At 38.1% G+C, this 21,892-nt stretch overlaps 1 protein-coding gene across 5 annotated transcripts; it reads right to left on the bottom strand.

Moving 5' to 3' along the window:
• Positions 1 to 725: 725 nt before the first annotated feature.
• Positions 726 to 21,812, bottom strand: LOC111144800 (adaptor related protein complex 3 mu 1 subunit). 5 transcript variants are annotated; one of them, XM_022499282.1, is made up of 9 exons: positions 21,767 to 21,812; positions 12,182 to 12,457; positions 11,346 to 11,517; positions 8,418 to 8,555; positions 7,163 to 7,248; positions 6,031 to 6,164; positions 4,782 to 4,989; positions 3,360 to 3,504; positions 726 to 2,860 (listed from the first exon to the last, which is right to left on the bottom strand). In XM_022499282.1, the coding sequence occupies exons 2-9, from the start codon at positions 12,452 to 12,454 to the stop codon at positions 2,760 to 2,762; spliced, it is 1,257 nt and encodes a 418-aa protein (XP_022354990.1). In that variant the 5' UTR covers positions 12,455 to 12,457; positions 21,767 to 21,812; the 3' UTR covers positions 726 to 2,759. The 5 variants fall into 5 exon arrangements, with proteins under 5 accessions (XP_022354990.1, XP_022354992.1, XP_022354991.1 ...); XM_022499284.1 differs by lacking the exon at positions 21,767 to 21,812 and adding an exon at positions 21,057 to 21,677 and having other exon boundaries at positions 732 to 2,860; XM_022499283.1 differs by lacking the exon at positions 21,767 to 21,812 and adding an exon at positions 21,021 to 21,677 and having other exon boundaries at positions 732 to 2,860.
• Between the last annotated feature and the right edge of the window lie 80 nt (positions 21,813 to 21,892).

The following is a 21,892-nucleotide window of genomic DNA, read 5'->3' on the forward strand; positions in this document are numbered from 1 at the left end:
AGAGAGAGAGCGAGCTGCGGACTACATTTATCCTGATTTAGAAGCGTTGCTGACCAGGGAAGCAAGATTCCAGACTGCTGAGTTCAAGAAAAATGTCCAAGACTACGGAATGAGCTCGGCAGTATCTGGAAACAAATTCTGGTCTCATTTTTGTTACTCACCATATGTTCATGGGTACCACCTTCCTGCTGCATTAAATTTTTTAGTTGTTTTCTGAAATCAGAGGACTCTAAGAACAGTGAAGACCAGCACCTTCCAAGGGTTGTTCTATTGTACTTTAGGGATGAACCCATCACATGAATTCTCTCTGAATGATGGTAACTTCCTTATGCAGAAAATGAGCATCTTCATTTGCTCTTAGGAGATCTCCTTTAAGAATTTATAAAAAGGGGCCATTCTGAGATTAGCTGGATTCTGTGTCTGAAAAATATTCTGCTACTACTAAGTATTCATGGATCTTTGTTATTAGTAGGTGGTGGTGGTGGTGGTGATAGGGAGAGTAACTTTGATCACTTGCTGCTCAGTCTCTGGCCAGAGGGTGATGCTCAGAGAAAGTATCTGTGGCTGTTGACACACTGAGGTGAAGAGAGGAGCACTTGCAAGTGCTTTGCAGCAACCATTACACCTTATGTGATGATACAGAACAGAATCCGGTCACGGTTAGCCTGCTGTGACGCTGACGTGTGCCCACCTGAGAACGCTCAATCAACAGTCAAGCTAAAAAATCAACTTGTTGCTTTCACCTTTTTATTGACAGTATAGCCAGATTAGAGAAAGGATTTGCTGGATTCAAATTAATAAATACAATAATTTAATTGTAAAAGGAAACAATCTACTTGGAAGATATAGCAGAAATTGCTAGAGACAACGGGCTCTTGGCATATAATCTGCTTTTTTATATATAAGAGAAGGTAGCACAGAAAGAAAATTGGACAGTCCAGATATACATGGTTGAGATCAGGGATTCTGCGGAAAGAAAAGCAAATGTACTGATTGTTCTTTTGAGATAGGACATTAAAAGACATTAAAAATTAAAGCAATCAGACTGGGTAATTAGCCTTAGGCAAAGGAAATAGATATTTGGCAACATCTTGATTTTAGCTGCCAAGCTGATTTGGTTACCCAAGAAATTTCAAATTTGCAAAAAGTGCCATTTCCTATTAGACGAAAGGCGGGCTGGGTACCCTAGGCGGGCAAAGGTGAGAAGGCTGCTGTCTGGTGGGCTCTCTGTAGCAGCAGCGACCACTAGCCCTTGACAGCAGAATGGGATGAATTTAAGGGCCATTCTTAGCATTACATGGAAAAGGGAGTTACAAGCCAAGACGAAAGGAGAGAATGGAGTCAGTTATAAGAAGAAAACAGCATAAGCAAGAACAAGTGGGAACCATGAAGAACAAGCACTTGTATCTCTCAGCCTTTCTCCATTCTTTGTGTGTAATGAGGCAAAATGACTGGGCAAGGACTTCAAAGCCAGTGAAGTTTAGTGAAAGGATACAACCCTAGACTGACTTCCCAACCAAGATGATGGTTTTGTTAGTGTTACCGAGGATCTTGTTACTGCCTCAATATCATATACTTCCAAGTCAGTACAGTGGAGACGTTCAAATAACAAGTATGACAAGTTTCAGGAAAGAACCTATTGGCCACTGTAGCCTTGGGAAGCACAGACTACGAAAAGAGAGCTCCCCCTTAAGACAAGGGACGCAGGTAAATTCAAGACCTTAAGAACAACAATAAAAAAGATAAAAGAGTAAAAAAAAAGTGAAGACAGTGAAGCAGGCCCATTTTCTTGCTTTTGCTGAAGGAGGGCTTGAGGCCTTTAGGCTAACAATGGTTTAAGTGGTGTAGATAAGCTTTATAAAACATGAAGGTGGCAAAGTTCACTTCGGTTTTGCTTTGATGCTTTAATTTGCTTCAAATTTCAAATGCTTGTGCTTGCAACAACTTCCTAAAAGCAGAAGTAGTGTTTCCTTTTATTGCCTTAATAAAGCATTCGCCCCTTTGATACAAATGATATTGACTATACTATCTAACAGCTGAACTAGTGGCACAAAACGGAGATGGTACTTCCTGCAGCAAGGTCCCTGTAAATCAAAATCTGAGCTTTACGTAAAAATCTCATTTATAAAAAATACAAGACCAAGTACAGTGAGAATGGAGCTTGGAGCCATGGGGCTCCCTGCCTGGGCCAGTGGAAGTGGCTTTTGCTACAGTGCTTGCTTAATGGCACAAGTGAAAAGCTGAATAAGGCAAACACTTGAAGAGGCAGTTTTTTGTAAACTTCTTGGGGTGGGGGGAACTTCCTCTGTTGGGACAGATGCTGATTTGGGACGGCTAAGATCAGGTGTGACACTGGGCTGCACTTGTGATACATCATATTACAGATGGGGACAGCTCCTGCTGACTGAGATCAGTTCAGTTGTTCTAGGGGAGAGGTTATCACTGCAGCTTTCTGCCTTTACTGTTGTTACAATGTGGAGCCTCCAGCTGAGGCCACCCCCCCCCCCCGCCACGGAGGCAATCACCTCCAGAATCTTCCTAACTGAAAAGATTAAAAAAATAAGCTAAGTCATTCAAAGTTTCCTTAGCCTAAACCTCTTCAGAACCCCACACTGATTACTAAGCAACTTCATTAGCTTGTGTAGCTCAACCGGAATGCTTCGACTAGAATATGGATTCCCACCCACTTGGTACCTAACAGTAATAAACTATAATGACACTAGGAAAACAAACAGATCTTGAGGAATTTTGGCCTCTTCTCATGTTCTCACTTGGAACTTTCCAGCTTTCGTGACATATTTGACTCCTTTAAATGGCTTATATTTCTCCCCATACATGTCCAAGCGGTTTACTTTTAAGCCTGTGTCAAAAAGAACAGGTAAGCAAAGGAACAAATTATTTTCCTGGCCACAGCAACCAACAATTACTTGTTTAGCAATGAACACTACCCAGTAAATCTGACATTAACCCAGTGTCCCTTCTACCATTTGGAAGCAATCTCCCTTCTACTATTCATGTGTTACAGCTCTGTGGGGGCATGTTTTTAGTTTAGATTCCCATGCGGGCCAGGAATGTCTTTGAAGAATAGTCCTTCCTGTGAGTATGAATGACTCCTTCCTTCGTGCTTGGATGAGGAGGGTCTGGTGGAAGAAAGCTGTGTGAAATAAGGAGCTCTGCAAAATCATCGTACCTGAGAGGATGGCCCCACAGCCCAGGGTGGCAGGCAAACAAGCTGTTGTTCTTCCTAAAGAGGGAACGCGAGGGAACGCGAGGGAATGCTCCTACCCTTTGAAGCTCCTGAGAGCTGACCTCAGCAGAACTCAGTTCACTCTTAAACACAAGTCAAAAGTTGTCCTTACCAGAAATAGCAAGCTGCTGGATCTTGAACTGTATGTTGAGACTTGGATTCTCTTCTGGCTTGGGCGCTCCAGACTGTAAATTTACCAGTCCTTTAAGACTTGGGAGCTTCTGAGGAGTAATTTTTCCCACATCCCATGTTAGTACCTTAAAAAGACATAAAAAACAAATACAATCTGAACCATTTACTAAGCACAAATGTTCAAAGGCACCATAAACTTCTGTACAGAATGAAGTACAGTGTCTTGGAAACAAGAGACCTGGGATCTTCATGGGATTTTACCACAAATCAGTTCTGTGACTCCGAATGGCAAGGGCAGAGAACCAACATTTATAGAGCATCTACTTACTTCTGGATATAGCACTGCGCTTAGCACTATTCATATGTTATCTCGAAGAGGCCTGTGATATAGCTTTTGTCGTCTTCTTACAAAGAAACTGAGGCTCAGTGGTCAAATGACTTGCTCAAGGTCACACAGCTAGTTTAGAGGCAAGGTTGGGATTCGAACCTGATCTGATTTCAAATGTTCTTTCTACTATACCACCTTCACTGTAAGTCTCTGGGCCTCAGTTTACTCTGCTGTAACATGAGAAAATGGAACCTAAATTGGTGTTTTTCAAACTTTTTAGCTTTCTTTGGTCAAGTAAAATCTTTAGTGCGGAAGCTCAGTAAGAATCAAGAAAGTGCAACTATTACAGTTGAAGCCAAGGTGACGGGCCAGGGGTCTGGAGCTCTGCCTTCATTTCTCAGCCCTGGGTAATCTCTAGGGAGATTCTTCAAATCCTTAGGACAGGATTAGACGATCTTTAACATTCAATGATTTTATTTAAAAATACGCCTTTTCACTTAGCAGGCAGTTCCACGTCTCTGCGGTTGAAAACAATCATACTTTTTACCCAAGCAGAAAGCTGAGAGGAAACCATCTTTTACAATTTCTCTGAAAACCCGTTGCTAGAGGCACATTTATTTTATTTGGTGAGAAGAGGCTTTCCTAGCCAGCATCCCCTATGGAAGAGTATGAACAGTTCTTTTAAATTAAAAAGAAAGTTCATAATGATCAATTACTACAGAAAATTTAACAATTAAGAGACTACAATACTAACTTCTTATATCCAGATACTGTTTTTCTCTTTCTAAAAAGGTTTTTACATCTTCCTCAGCGATTACCAATGGATGAGGAAAGATTACTAGATTACCAGTGGATGAGGAAAGGCACACTCTGAAGGATAACAGAATGAGTCTTACTTTTCGGTTCATCTCAGCAGCAGACGCGGGATTCCCTCCGCAGCCAGGAGTGAGAGCACAGCATAGTATGCTCTCCAGGTCTTGTTAGGAACTTTAAACCCTTCCTTCCGCCCTCCCTGCCATCATAAAATAAAGACTGCAGAAACATTTGCTCACTCTTGATTAGAGGGAGCTGTACCTTGGTAACTGGATCAAATGTATAGCTGCCTTGTGTTGGCGTCAGGTTCATATTCAGCACAACTTTTGGCATGTGAACTGTTACCGTGATTCCTTCAATAGTTTTCCCCATATTCTGCTTTGGTCCAATCGTAATATCAAATCTACCGCAAGAACTGTTCTCCTTAAAGCTGATGCTGTGTTTCACATACACCGGTATTGCCACTAGACTGAAAAGAGAAAGACAGACACGACCACAAACATAATTAATGGTGTGAGACAGCTCTTGAGGGAACTGGAAACCTCAGTCCAGCGTATCCTACTCTAACTCTGACTCCACTATAGGGCCATATACCCCCTAGAACTGGAGACTCAGCATTCACTGGTACTTACCAGAGGGTATGAGTACCACCACACGAGGAATCACACAATTTCTGAGCAGTAAGTATGCACATTAAGATAGGAATCAAGACAATATAAACAGGGGTGCCTGGGTGGCTCAGTTGTTAAGCGTCTGCCTTCGGCTCAGGTCATGATCCAAGGGTCCTAGGATCGAGCCCTGCATTAGGCTCCCTGCTCAGTGGGAAGCCTGCTTCTCCCTCTCACACTCCCCCTGCTTGTGTTCCCTCTCTTGCTGTGTCTCTGTCAAATAAATAAAAATCTTAAAAAAAAAAAAAGATAGTATAAACAACTAGGGCAAATAGCCCTCATTTGAAGAAATTAAGATCCCACAGAAAAGATAATTTTAAATTATCCTAAATAAAATAGTCCCTATGTGGCTAGAGCCAAGAAATAATTCCTCTGCTTTTGAGTCCCATCTGATATTACCCAAATACCTTCTGATATTTTCAAGGGACAAACCATTTACAACCCATAATGCCAATTCATTTAAACCTTAGTACACAAAAGGGTGACCTGAAGCCAGTTAGTTGGGAGATAGCTTAGAGAGCTGGAGCTCCTTCTGTCAGCTCTGAAGTCTACAGACCACACGGGTTCCAGGTTTTGCATAGCTAATGCAAAGTCAAAAACGCCTGCTTGTTCTCAGGTATATGTTTTACTAGTCTCTTTTACTACTACTTTATATTCTCATATTTAAGGTATACTGATTATTTTAGATACATATTTTCACCAGTTCTTCCTAGGTTTCCTGGTGAGCCATGGCTAAAGGGGGCAGTGATGAATTCAAGTATCCAACTGTCAGAATGAAAAAGGTGAGGTCACCCATCACACAGATACATGATAGCAGATTTCTAGCTGATGCATCAACATACTTTTGTGAGCTGACACGATATGATATGAGCCGGAAATTTCCATCTGGAGGAATGAAGGACAAAACTCTTTCAGATTCCCAGCGCTTAAACCGGATGCAGGGGTGGAAGCTGACATCATCTAGAAGCCGTGGGTTCTGCCAGGAAAACAAGACGGCAATATTCACAGAATGCATGGAATATGGCAACTCTACTTAGATATTTGAGAAATTAAATACTCCCTAAGGATAAAACAGTGATGTTAAGAGGTTGTTACTATGACCACAGTAACATAAACTTAATGGTTTCATAAGGCTTTCAAATATATCTATTTTTTTAAGATTTATTTGAGAGACAGAAAGAGAGAATGCATGTGTGAGGGGGAAGGGGCAGAGGGAGAGGGAGAGAGAAAATCCTCAAGCGCACTCCCCACCAAGCATGTAGCCTGATGTGAAGCTCGATCCCAGGACCCTGAGATCATGAACTGAGCCAGAATCAAGAGCTGGCTGCCTAACTGACTGAGCCACCCAGGAGCCCCACAGATATTTTATATGTGGGACAGGACAAGTTAGCATCAGAACTCCGTTCTTTTTTCTTAGTAGTGTATCATGCTGAGTCTAAAATAATGCAAAAGATCAATGACCTTTCATACCAGCAAAGCAAATAATAATTCAGTAAGTGAGACTACAGATCTGTGAAAGCCAGCCAGCTGTTTAAGCCTCTTCTAACACACCCAGGAGACCTCTCCTCAGCCTTCTATAAACGCCATGCTCATTACCTAAGCCACTGTCTTGGGAAGCTGGCTAAGAATATTTCTGAGATAGGTGGTGCCTGGGTGGCTCAGTCAGTTGAGTGGTTGATTCTTGATTTTGGCTCACGTCATGATCTCAGGATTGTGAGATCAAGCCCCACGTCAGGCTCTTGGCTCAGCATGGAGTCTGCTTGAGACTCTCTCTTTTTCTCCCTCTACCCTTCCCTCTGCTCACGCTCAAGTGTGTGCTCTTTATCTCTCTCTCTCAATAAATCAATCTTAGAATATTTCTGAGATAATCCTTATAATCTAAGATACAAACATCTCTCAGTATTTATCATTTCATTTAGTACTTCATATATAGTAGGCATGCAAAGAGCTACACGACAGGAGAACAAAACTTACCATAAAAGAAAGAGAAAGGTCAGGCATTCCAGATAGCTTAATGCAAGCATCAATGACCCCCTGAATTTCTGCAAAGACTGTAGATCCTGAAGAAAGAAATAAAGTGGTAACGTCACTGGACTCTGAGTCTTTACTAGAGAAATCACTGTATCTGAAGTAATGGAGACACCTTCTGGGTGTCAGACATAATGAAACTTACACATCTACTAACAAGTTAGTGGACTGGGGATCCATTACATTGGTTATGACAGCTTCTTCACTAAGTACCACAGCCGACATCTAACTCTGGTAGGACTGTGGTAATTCTAAGGAATGTCAAAACTGCCTCTATCTTTGTGGAGTCAACTTTGTAAGACTGCTGGATATGAAATTAAAATATTTTGGGGGTGCCTGGGTGGCTCAGTCGGTTAAGTCTTTGACTCTTGGTTTCAGCTCAGGTCATGATCTCAGGGTCATGAGATCGAGCCCTGCCTTGGGCTCCATGCTGGGTGTAGAGCCTGCTTAAGATTCTCTCTCTCTCCCTCTGCCTCTGGCCCTCTCCCCCAATTCTTTCCCTCTTAGGAAAAAAAAAAGTGTTTGAAGTTGAAATATTTTTTGATGGAATTTAAAAATAAGGAAAATTTCTCATTGAAATGGACTAAGCTGTTAACTTTTAAGAAATAGGAGCCATTATTCCATAATAGTACAGCTATTACTCTGTATGATGGAATTTTATAGTGAAAAGGGTACCCACTGAAGAAAAGATACTGGCTATTAATTCACGATAGCTCATTTTCATACACCAACTAGCTATGTGACCTTAAGCAGATTACTAAACCCTTCTGAGCCTCAGTTTCATTAGATATAAAATGTGAGGGTTGGACTAGATACTTTTAATAAAATTTTATGGTTCTAATACAGTACTGCTGTTTTGTCTGGGGTCTTTATTACAAGTACTGCATATACAGTGGTAGCGAAAGTATGGTGCATGGCAGATAAACAATAAATGCTAAAAAAATGGGAAGAGGAAGAGGCATACAGGGTAATAGCTAGTTTAAAGTGAGGCAGCATGAGATCTGATTTACAAAGGTTTGGCAGATCTCAGCTAGTGGTTATGAAAATTATATGTAACCTCTGGGCAAAATAAACAGATTTTTAAGCCATTAGGAAATGAATGCCTTTCTGCGGAAACCATACTACCAAGGGATTTCAATTTTCTATTCAGCGTATGTCAGCTCAACTGTTTTCCCAAATAAGACCACATGCACGCAATTACCTGATTTATCTATAATTGCATCTATTTCTTCAACGACATCAAAATAGGCTTCATTGTTTGTGTACTTTACCCCTGCCCGGCGCCATGGAATGTTGGACAGCTGCCCAGTGGGGAGTGTGTCCCCAACATTACTACTGCCTAGAAAGCCAGAAAAAGAGAAAGCAAAGGTATTGCATAAAATGGTGATCTGGAAAGCTATTAACAGGGGTGCCTGGCTGGCTCAGTTGGTAGAGCATGCGACCCTTGACCTGTGGATCATGAGTTTTAGCCCCACATTGGGTGTATAGTTTACTTTAAAAATGAAAAAAGAAAAGCAATTAACAGGGAAAAAAAAAGAAGAATACTATAGCTGCTTCTTTAATGTCTGGGTTTTTCTTCATTGAAGTTGTGGACAGTCGCCAGAACTGCTGGAGATATAGCCATACCAATATGATCAAATTTCTAGAAGACAGAAATAGGCCACGTGGTCCTCTATGTGCCAAACCAGGTTAAATTCATATACTTATCTTTTGCTTCCTGAGTTATCAGTAACCTAACCTAATTCCAGTGGCTCAACAACAAATCTTGTCCTGCTGCCACTAATGAAGAAAAGAGGCTAGTTGTTTTAAAACCCGCCGATCAAATGTCTCCACTGAGAATACAGAGTGCTAAGTAGGCCCTTTGGTATTCAGCTTAAATTCTACATGACATGCTGCCACGCAGGCCTAAGCGGAGTAACTGGATGAAGAACACACTCTGGCCTTTTCCCATTTTAAGGTCAGCACACCCATATGGCTGCAATATGGCTAATGTTTAATATCTGGCTAATTTATTGGTAAATTGACATACGTCTGAAAATAAGTCTGGTTGTCCAAAACATAACCTTGAGCTGTGACATATTTAACATTTTGGTTAATTTACATTTCCAACTCAAAAGTAGTACATGCTTAGTAATAACACATGGAAAGTTCAGAAAAGGCTAAAAAGAATCTAGCTTCCTATTACCAAAATACAACTACCATTAACATTTTGGTATACTTCTTTAAACATTTCCCTCATAAATAAGTTGGACTTATTTTTTTCTATTTTGACAAGTTTGCTTTTTTTCCAACTGCATCTTAAAATAGAGTTGCAATCATACTGTATATGTAACTTTACAGTCTAATTATGATGGTGTTTGTTTCTCCAAACCTTTAGCTTCTCAGAATTTTCTAAAAGCACTGCTTTCACCTTCCTGTTCAAACTTACAATGTTTCCACACTGGCTTTATGATAAAAACTAAATATTTAGCCTACTATTCAAGAACTTCCTCAACTTAACTCTTAAGTTTCAGATCTCATTACTCAGCTAAAAAAACAGCTCTGTTCCTGCTAAATGAATTCATACAATTCAACATTTTTCATTTTGTATGTGTTTTTTCTCATATAGTTCCATCTACAAAATGCTTTTATTCCTCCCACTCTCCCTAAATTCTGCTGATTCTCTAGGGCCCTGCACTTGGGCCAAGCACCACAATTCATTTACTGAACCATTCTCTTTAATTCCATAATGCACTGCCTTAATAACCTATATATTTTCATTCTATATTTTAGTAACTATGAAATACATGTTTATTTTAGAAATTAGAAAGTATAAAGCAAAAAAAAAAAAAGACAGTACGTAGTTCCTTAGCTGGAGATGGTCATTATTGAAAACATCTTAGAATTTTTTTGTCTGTATGAATGTTTATGTGTAATTAAGAGAAATTTTTATAGTTTTGTAGAGTTTTTGGTAAATTTTTTTTCACTTAGTACTATATTATGTGTACTTTCCAGTGGCACTATAATGTTCATAAAGTATGGAATTGCCTTTTATAATCTTATAGTATTTACATACTTTAATTTTTTCCCCCAATCTCCCATCCAGAGTGTAACTTTTAGGCACATACACTCCATCTCATCTTTCCTTGAATTTCTCCCAGCGCTCAGCCTTATAGAGAAGAAGAATAACGCTTTTTTCAGAGGCCTCTCTTGCCCTATTTTTTAGGTCAATACACTTGGAGAGGGGTTTAAAATGGCAGAAAGTGTAGCTGGTGTGGCATGTAACATCTGACAGTAATCTTTCTCTAGAAGACTTCAATACTCTCAAAAAATACTGTCATCTGGACGTACCTAATTTCTAGCTATACTCAAAAAGCAAACAAAGATTAGAAATTTGTAACACAAGTACAAGGCCCACAATGCATGAAATCTCACAAATAGATTAATTTCCTATCTCTTTTTGGCTTAATAAATCTTCTACATGTATAAAAGAAAGACTTGGAGGACACAATACGTCCTCTGTGGTAGAGAGTCTTAAATTTTCTATTTCCTAGTAATTTGGGGGTAGCAACAGTTTTATACTGGATAGCCAGTTTTATAATGCTATTTATTAATTTTTATTTTTCTCCCAGCTTGTATTGAGAGACCACTGATACATAACATGGTGTTAAGTTTAAGGTATACAACATGTTGATTTGATACACTTATATACTATAATGATTACCGAGTATAGTGTTAGTTAACATCTTCATCACATTACATAAACTAATACTAATTTAAATAGTAAAATGGCAGTCTATAAATAGATTAGATGTTCTAAGTAGCCTCACATGTAAGCTTCCCTTTTATAGCTTCACTATATTGGCTTCCTTAGGACTGGCTGGGAAAATTTATTCAGTCATATTATTTAGTGTTAAGTAATAGTAATAATGTTTTTGTGGTCTTTAATAAAAGAGTAATAATCAAGTTTTCTTTACCATTTAAGATCTAGTTTCCTCATGAAAAGAAATACACATTCATTTTAACAATACCACTAACTTTAACTCTGACCAAATTGGACTACCTTAGTATCTGCAAGATCATAAGTAACAAGGAGTTGTTTATAAAGTTTTAATTGCTCAGTTCCGAATGCAGCATGTTTTCACCTTACCTGTAATAGAGTTGACGACAGAACGGAGAATTGTTGGTGGTTTAATCAGTTCTTTCAAAATATTAGACTCAGTAGCCAGTGGAAATCCATTGTCTAACATTTCTTCCAAGAGCTCATATACAATGACCACATTATCCTTAATTGCAGCTTCCGAACACTCACCAAAGTAGTCCTTAACAAAATGTACATAATATTGCACAATGGAACACATGAAGAAAGGCTTTCTAAACACTCTGTTCAGAAGGATAAACTTACAGAGGCATAATTCATTAAGATGTTGAAAATATGTCAGAGTGAAAAAAACTCCCTAGTTCTAGTCCTCAATATTTTCTCAGTATTTTTAGACTGAACTGAATTCCTATTACATATTAATCCAGAGAGGACTTTGAAACATTAAACTAGGATGTGAACTATAAACTTAATTTGCCCTGATTAGATACCCCCCAAAACACAGGTATGTTTTCAATTATTTGGTACACTTAGCAAGATAATAAAATGTAAATATTAGAAGATTACATAACCAATAAAAATCCTGGGACCATTCAAGGAACTGTATGTAGAGGGCTTTACAGTTTCCTGATGACATAATTTGTAATACATATAAATATGGTTTCCATGACCATGAGATTACTGGGTTCTACTGAAACAGTGAATGGAGTAGCCATGTGCACTGCTGTGTACCCTACAAAAAAAGGGTTCATGAATTTATACTTAGTTGAAAAGAAGAGAGAGACAAAAGACACATCAAAAGCTGGATAATTAAAGAATATGATTAGGTGTCCCACCCCCAACTAACTTGAGTAATTTAAGTTCAAAAGAGTTGATGAATAACCAACCTGAAAAGTGTCAGCAACTCGATGTAGGAACTCAATTACAAAGAGAGGGGGCACTTCAGTCTGTATGACAGACACAAAGAAGAGTTTGTCCCTGTATATACTGATGAGGTAGTGATGAGGTGTTGAAATGACAGGTGGTACATTTTCAACATCAGCGGCTTTCTCTTGAGCTTCAAAGAAATAATCACAGACAGACTGGCTCACAACACTCTTCCAGTGCTTCTCCAGAAATATGTCACCGGAACAGTTTATGAGAAATAGACTGTGGATCATTTTCTGGGGGGAAAAAAGTTTAAATTTAGTGTACATCAAAAAGTATCCTTATATTATTCTGACACCAAAACCAGAGAAAGGCGTCAGAAGAAACTACAGACCACTATCACTTAAGAATAGCTGTAAAAATCCTTGACAAAATACTAACAAACTGAATCCAGCACCATATAAAGATTATACACCAATGGGATTTATTCCAAGAATGGAAGATTGGTTCAACATATGAAAGTCAATCAATATAACATACAATCTACGCAAAAGACAAAAAAATAATGATTTCCAAACATGCAGGAAAATCATTTGGTAAAATCTAGCACCTGTTTACAAGAAAAACAAACTAGAAAAAGAAATATCCTAATCTCAAGAGAACAGAGCATCTGTGAAAATCCCATAACTAACATCATATTTAATGACTACAGATTAAAAGCTTTCCCCTTAATATCAAGAATAAACAATGGTGTTCACGCTCATCATTTTTATTCAGTATAGTACTAGAGATTCTAGCCAGGGCAATCAGGCAAGAAAATGAGACAAAAGGCTTCCAAAATGGAAAGGAAGAAATAAAACTACCTCAATTTGCAGATGTTAAAATCTCGTCTATGTAAAGTTCTAAGGAACACACACACACACACACACGCGCGCGCGCGCACGCTCACATGCACAAAATCATAGCTAATAAACAGATTCAGCAAGGTTGCAGGATACAAATTAATACTTCTAAAAACCAATGGTATTTCTACACATTAGCAATAAATAATCTGAAAATGAAATTGAGAAAACAATTCCAATTACAAGAGCATCAAGAAGATCAAAATATTTAGGACTAAATATAACACAACAGCAAGTACATTGAATAGTATTAGAGCATCATTAATATAGAACAGTACAGAGCATTATTAGTATACATTGAGTAGTACAGAACATCACTGCAAGAAATTAGAAATTAAAAATATCTAAAACATGGGAAGATATTTCACATTCATGGATTAGAAAACTTAATATCGTTAAGATAGCAATACCCTCCAAATTGGCTTAAGAGTCAATGTAATCCCTACTATAATGCCAGCTGCCCTTTTTTTTTTTTTTTTTTTGGTGGAAACTAACAGGATGGTCCTAAAATTCATATGGAAATGAAAGAGACCAAGGATAGCCACAACAATCTTGAAAAAAAATCTGGAGGACTCATACTTCCAGATTTCAAAACCTGCTACTACAAATGTACTATGACATACTGGCAGAACAGTCATACAGATCAATGCAATAGAATGGAGAATTCTGAAATTAACCTTTATACATATATGGTCATTGATTTTTGATAAAATTACCGAGACCATTCAGTGGGAGAGAGAATAGTCTTTCAGCAAATGGTGCTGGGACAACTAGATTCCCACATGCAAAAAGAACGAATGTGGACCTCTACTTATGTCATATGCAAAAATTAACTCAAGATGTATCAAGACCTAAACATAGGAACTGAAACTATTAAAAACTTTTAGAAAAAAGGTATCTATTAAGTCCTTATGACTTTGGATTAGATAATTTTTTAAGATGACACCAAAAGCACAAGCAACAAAAGAAGAAACAGATAACCTGGACTTGTATCAGAATTTAAAACTTCTGTATTCTGAAGGGCATTACCAAGAAAATAAAAAGACTCCCACAGAATGAGAGAATAACTGCAAACACATATTTTATAAGGGACTATAATCCAGAATATAAAGAGAACACTTAATAAAAGGACAACACAATACAAAAAATGGGCAAAGAATTTCAAAACATTATTCCAAAGAGGATATACACACAAATGATCAATAAGCACAAGGAAAGGTGCTCAATATCTTTTCAAATGTAAATCAAAATCTCAATGGGGGTAACATTTCATATCCAATAGGCTAGATATAATTAAGATGCAGACAATAACAAGTATTGACAAGAATGTGGAGAAGCTAGAACCCTCATACTTTGTTGACAGAAATGTAAAATGGTACAGACGCTGTGGAAAACAGTGAGTTCTTCAAAAAGTTAAAGGTAAGAGTTACCAAATTACTCAGCAATTCTACTACTAGGTATGAAACTAAGAGAACTGGAAATGCATGTCCATACAAAAACTTGTATATAAACTTTCCTAGCAGCATTACTCAGAATAGTCAAAAAGTGGAGACAACTCAAATGTCTATCAACTGATGAATGGGTAAATAATTTTCTAACAATGGAAGATTATTCAGCCCTAAAAAGGAATAAACCATGAAAACATTATGCTTGGTAAAAGAAGCCAGACACAAAAGGTCACATATTGTATGATTTCATTTTATAAAATGCTCAGAATAAGCAAATCTACAGAGACAGAAATTAGGTTAGTAGTTGCCAGGGTTGGGTGGGAGGGAAGAATGCGGAGTTAGTGGTTATGGGTTTTCCATTTCTTTTTAAGGTGATAAACATCTGGAATTAGAGATAATGATTGTGCAACTTTGTGAATATACTAAAAACTACTAAACGGTATGCTTTAAAATGATGAGTTCCATAGCATGTGAATTATATTTCATTTAAAAATATTCTTAATAACTGTGACACATGAATCTACTTCCAGGTGGATTAAACATAAATGTGTACAATTGTGCACCAAAAACATGTATAAAAATATACTGTTATAGCGAAAACCTGGAACTCAGATATTTATTAATAGTATAATAGAAAAATAAACTATAGTATACTATGAAAATGAATTATTATACAGCAATGAAAACAAGCTACTGCTACATGAAGCAAATATGGACGAAACTTACAAACGCAATATTGAACAAACAAAACCAAATACAAAATGATACATACAGTATGATTCTATTTATATGACATTCTAGAACAGACAAAACTAATCTATGGTTTGAGAAATCAAATGCTATCTTTTATGGAGAGTGGGGACAGTGACTAAGAGGGGCCATGGGGGATATTTCCTAAGATGCTTGTAATGTTTTATTTCTTGATCAAGATGATAGTTACAAGTTGTATTCATTTTGTGATAATTCATTGGGTTTTACATTCTGACATGTAATTTTCTGAGTGCTAACTATATTTCAAATAAAAACTTTATTATCCTTGCAAATGGGGGACAGTAGAAAACTATTTAATTACCTTAAGGTGTTCTCTTCTTTTATGTAGATAACATCACTTACCAGGTGTTTAGCCTAGTGGTCCAGTAATTCAAAATTTTGTATTGTGTAAATATAGTCCAACTGTAAAACATTTAAAATGAATACATACAGCTTCTCTGATGAAGATAAATCCCAAAAAGGAAAGGAAGACTTTACAGAATGGATTCATTCAGTTCAGAAAATAATGACACCAACCTGACCAGTTCTTTTGAGAGCAAGTCATTTATTTTATGAAAGCAGCTGGCATTTAAGGACTATCTGGTGATGATTTCCCCTTCCTGTTTGGCACATGTTCAGAAGTTTTTACATAAATTACTAATTACTAAGTAATTACTAATTACTAAGATGTGTTTTAGTAATTACTGTATTAATAACTATGAATGCTGTTAACATTTTTACGTTCTTGTTCATTAGAAACAAACAATGTTTCTTTGTTCAAAGCCATCTCTATTGAGCCAAGCAATCACTGTGAGTTGGCAGCAATAAACCCTTAGGCTTTGGACCTATTAAATTTTTCTAGATTAATATTGAAACTTGTTAAATTTTTCTTCTTTATCTAGTCAGATGCTTTAACAGGTTTGCTTTGTGTCAGCCTTATATTTCTATTTGAATGTTAAGTAGTGTCACTAGAATACAGACTTGTGTATAGAAGCTACTGACTTTAACTATAACCTCTGTTGAGTCACTTAAAAAAAAAAAGAAACAGGAATATCCAATGATAAGATCTGCAACTAAATTTACATTATGACACATTTTCTTAAAATAAAATCTTCATCTAAAATATGAAGTATAGCTGAAAGGAGAACACTGTAACCTACTCAGAGACTCAGATTTGAGTACTTCAAGTGAGCCAGCTAGGGAATATGGTATTCTTTACAAAATTAAATTTTTAGCTCTATTCCAAGTTTTTTATTCATTAAGAATAAATAAATTAATAATATCTAAAAGGTACTGAGTACTTACTGTGGGCCAGGCACTATGCTAGGCACTTCCCTACATTATCTCACTGAATCTTCACGACTCAATGTTATAAATATTGCGCTTACCCCCGTTTTACAGATAAGATCATGAAGTCTTAGAAATGTTAAATCAGATCACACAATAAGTATAAGAGCTAGGGTTCAAACCCAGGTCTGGTGAATCTTGGGCTCCTGGAGACTAATTATAAGTACATACATAATTATTAGGAACATACTCTAATGCTGCACTGTGCAACAGAATTTCCTACAATGATGGATATGTCTTGTATCTTCTCTGTCCAATATAGTATCCACTAGTCATAGGTGGTCACTGAACACTTGACACATGGCTAATGCAATGGATGTACTGAAGTTTTCATTTTCACTAATTTAAATGTATGTAACTACATGTAGCTGGTGGTTACTATACAGGACTGAGCAACGAATATGCTCTTTGAGTTTATAATTTAAGAAGAGCTGAAGGATGGGCTTCTTAATGTAGTTAGAAGCCAAAATGTGTTCTAATAAATTATTTAGAGCAGACATTATATTTAAAAGAGCTGACTTAAGTTATCTTCTTAAACCATTCATCCTATAGAAGGTATAGTTCGTATGGATCTGTGGAACTTTGCTGCCACAGTATTCCCTAGAAGAGCTGCTTGGTCTTGCAGCAAGTTCTTGTAGCAAGTGACTTCACAGTTCCTTTATTTTGGAGGCCAGGTTCCTATTCATCCTCTTAAACTGGTGAAAAATTCTTTCCAGGAAGTTTGCACCAAAGTTGTTTTTGTTGGCAACAGTTCTAATCTCTGAAGAATACAGCAAGTTAAACCCGCCATCTGGATTTGCTTCCTTAGGGCTCAGATGAAAGCATAACACTTGTAGCTCTCAACAGTGCTTAGCTTTAAAACCCACCTTACCCTTCTATTGTGAGAAAAGAGAGCTTGTTTCTCCTATTCCTTTATGATCAAGAGCCTAATGCATATAACAATCAAATAAATGTCACATGTGGCAGTGTAAATTAGCCCGTTTTTTTAGTTGCTTATCCTTTTAATAGCTGCAGTTACTCCTTTCATCATTCTAATAAACTTTCCGGGAAAGCTGGACACTCACTGCAACCACAACCATCTTTTTGTTTTTAGTGACTTCTGAGTCAGAAAACAGAATGCTACCAGCTTATGTTAAAGCCATGTGAGAAAGTTCCATTGGAACTTTGCATCTTAAATATTTCATAAATCCTCCCTACCTGATGTTGAACGGTCAACCTGATGATTCATAAACAATGCAATTATAGTACAAATGGTCCCTGACTTACACTTTGACTTAAGACTTTTCTACTTTATAATTGTGCAAAAGTGATACGCATCCATTAGAATCCACACATTCAATTTCGAATTTTGATTTTTCTGGGAGAATGACATAATACTCTCTTGAGATGCTGGGCAGAGGCGGCCAGATGCAACTCCCAGTCAGCCACCTGATCACCAGAGTAAAACAACAAATACACTTGCAACCATTCTGTTCTTCACTTCAGTTTTCAACAAATTACATAAGATATTCAACACTTAACTATAAAATAAACTTTGTGTTATGTAATTTTGCTGAACTGTGGGCTAATGTTTAGTGTCCTGAGCACAATTTAAGGTAGGCTAGGCTAAGCTATGAGGCTCAGAAGGTCTAGGTATATTAAATGCATCTTTGACTTACAGTATTTTCAGGACATAACCTCAGCATAAGTCGAGGAAGACCGCTAGTCAAAATGTCCTTGGAATAATGTCTCAAAAAGAAAATGTATTCCTTTTACATAAAACAGAACAGAGGCATAGAAGGAAGGGCCTATGGGCAAGGTAAGAGAATGAGACCAGGGAAGAATCTAGCTTCTCTGATTCTCAGACAGTATTTTGACCATTTATTCATTCAACAAGTAGTTTTATGTTTTATATATGGTAAGTAATGGGGATAGAAAGGTGAACAAAGTCTCTGAACTCAGTTTAAAGTTCACCAAAGAAGGCAAACAACTTAATACAGTAAGAAGCAATTCCTATTATGACGGGGGAAATACAGCGTCCTTCAAAATTCCACAAATCTTTGAGGTGACAGAGAACACAAGTAAAGAAATCCAGTATAAATTTAGCAATTTTAGGAGGTGAAGGGAAGTGGCGAGATGAGCCTGGGAAGGAGATAAGATGAGATTGGTTGACTTAATTCTCAGTGCAGTTTTTCATGGTTTTAAGCAGGGAACTCATGAAATCCGATTTACAGTTTTAAGAGAAATTATACTGTGGAAATTGAATAACAGGACACCAGTTCAGAGATAAATTATGGTAATGGCCTGGACTACAGTATTGACAGTAGGGATGAATAAAATAAAAAGATAAGAGAACTGTTTAGGCTTGAGCAGATTAGGTGGATTTGGGGGGGGTGGAGATGAGAGGAAAAATGAGGCACTTAGCCCTGGTCCTGTATATTGACCCAATTCTGGATATATTTGACCCAAATGGATATATTCAAAAGACTATTAGATATGTAGGTCTAGTGCTACAAAGAGAAGCTGAGTTGGAGACACACTTAGGAATAAATATGACTTTTTATTAATGGGAATTATAGCTACAAGAAAAAAAACTACAAAGAGAGAATGTACATACTAAGAAGACAGCTATGGAAAGAACTCCAACACCCGAATAGCAAGTGGGTTAAGGAGATAGGCCTTAAAAAAAAGCTGAGAACATGTGGCCGAAGAGCAATAAAAAAGGGTGGGGGGGGGTAACGATTTTTAGTAACCAACGTGTGTTAATGTGTTTCCAGAAGAATGGAATACCAAACATTTTAAATGGCACAAAGAGGTCAAGCGACAAGAAGAATTGAACAAAAAAAGAAAAAAAAAAGAACCGAAAATGTCTGTTTTTTGTTTTGTTTTTTAAATTACCTGCTGAGGGCTTTTTCAGACTCCCCTTCAATCACATCCTCCCGCATAAAATTTTAAATATTACATAATATATATCTGTATATCTCCTTATGCAATATATATATATACTGTTTTATATATAAAGATTATGATTTTTTCATTTTTGCACCTCACAAAGCAATTTTTGTCCCTATTGAGAATTTATGATTTAACACATAGAGGATATTGGTGATCTTAGCAAAGGTACTTTTAGTGATAGTTCAGTGGAATGTAGGAACAACACAGGCTGAAATGGGCTAAGAAATAAATAACAAAAAGTGGGAAAATCAGAGATAAGGAGAGTAGATGATACATTCAAGAACTCTAACTGTGAAGAGCATGAAAAGACATGAAAATAAATGGGAGTATTTCATGCAGTTAAGGAAGAATATTTCTAATTGCTGAAGGAAAGGCGTGAGTAGTAGAAGGGGAAAGGTGGATAATGTAGGAAATAATTGAAAAAAAAAAAAGAAGATACTGACAGGGTAAGCAAGGATGGCACTGGGAGACTAAATGAAAGGATATGCCTTCCTTAGTAAGGGACACTTTTCTTCCTTTTTATTTTTTAGATATTATTTATTTGAGAGGGAGGGAGTGTGAGAGAGCACAAGAGGGGGAGAGGGAGAAGAGTGGGGAGAGGAAGAAACGGGGGTGGGGGGTTCTAGGCCAGGACCCTGGGATGATGACTCAGGCTGAAGGCAGCCACTTAACTGACTGAGCCACCCAGGTACCCCTGGACACTTTTCCTCTTTAAATGAAAGGGAAGAAGGTTTGTACATTTGGCTGTAGGAAGATGATTGCTTCTAATTTCTCTGTGTAACAGGTGAGATCATTTGTAGAGGGAGAGAGAATTCCTCTTCTCTATAAAAGCCATTTGCCACTCATGCATTGAGATATTATTGGGCTGCTTAAAAAATATCTATTCTGCAGGGAACTCCAATAGCATATTATGGCGAATGTTTAGAAATATTGTAAAAATCCTAAGATTTACTAAGAAAAACTAACCTTACTGCAAAGAGAGCTTTCCTACCAAAGATATGTAAATTTCAGGTAATTCCTCATTCACCTCATTCCCCAGCTTTTCCTATGGTCTCATTTGAAAGTGTCCTCCTTTCTCTCCCAAACTAATCCTTCCATTTGTAATTTTGACCCGACTCCATTCTCTCTCTTCTTGTGTCTTATCTCCACTTTCTTGAATCTTTACTCTTACACATTGGTTAATTGCTTTCTGCCCCAAAACACAATGTGCCTTGCATTCTTTAAAACAAACCCCAAGCCTCTTAGGGACTTGACATCCTCAATATCTTTTGCGTCCTGCTCCAAATGATGAAGGATTAGTTTACACTTGCAGTTTCTCCTACCAGTTACTAACTGTATTAAAGCCTAATGGCCTAACGACTTCCTAATTCTCAAATCCAGCTTCCTAGCCTCAGACTTCAACTTGCTCCTTTGGCCCTTGCAGCATTTCATGTCATTGATAACGTTCCCCAAACCAAACCAAAACAAATACTTCTTACCTTATTACGTGAAATATCACCTGATTTGGTTCTCACCTTGAAAGTTTCTTTTCGGTTTACTTCCCGGCCTTCGCCCTGACCCCCCTTTTAATCTTTCTACCATCCACACCTAAGCCACAGTTTCAAACTGGATATATCCCAAGTTCCACAAAATTCCTCCTCCTCATGTAAGGTCTCCTAATTTTAATGGCACCACCTTCTCAATCATATAGGCTATAAACTTCAACTTCGGGCACAATCCAAATCCAACAAATCCAACCGGCCACAGAGCTCATGACTTTTCCATACTCCGTTTAGATTCCTGTCACCTTTCCTGAAGAACTGCAACATCCTCCTCACGGTATTTCCTACCCCAAGCTCATTCAGGGGCCACCCTCTAAAAGGACAGCTGTTCAGGTTAGTCAGGGGTTTTGTCTTCCAAATCCGAAGCCTGGAGCTGACGTCCAAATTGTTGGAACTCCAGCTCACCGTAGGCGACAAGATCTTTTTTCCCGCGCCAAAGCACGGAGAGGGACCCCAATAAATCTGAACCTCTTGGGCCTGGGACCCGAGAAGGCCAGGCTGCAGGTGCACCTCTCCCTTCCGGTCCTGCCGGCAAGAAAGCCCGGAAGGCCGAGAGTGAGGCGCGGTCAGCATCGGAGACTCTCCCGCAGCTCAGACTAGAGTCCGCAGCCCCAGCTATTCAACCTGCTCCCCAGTTTTCGAGCTGTTCCCTGTCCGCAGTCTCCCCGCCCCCCCACACTCACCCCGACACCTGGGCCAGCCACTGATTCGGCGCCAGGTCCACTCCGGACCCCGGCGGAGGCAGCTGAGAAGGCCGCGAGGACCCCGCAGCTGGGTTGCCCAATAGATTGCCTGTCTAACAGCTTCAA

This window comes from Enhydra lutris, unplaced genomic scaffold (genome assembly GCF_002288905.1).
Source record: "Enhydra lutris kenyoni isolate GAN:26980312 unplaced genomic scaffold, ASM228890v2 scaffoldscaffold12, whole genome shotgun sequence".
NCBI lineage: Eukaryota > Metazoa > Chordata > Mammalia > Carnivora > Mustelidae > Enhydra > Enhydra lutris.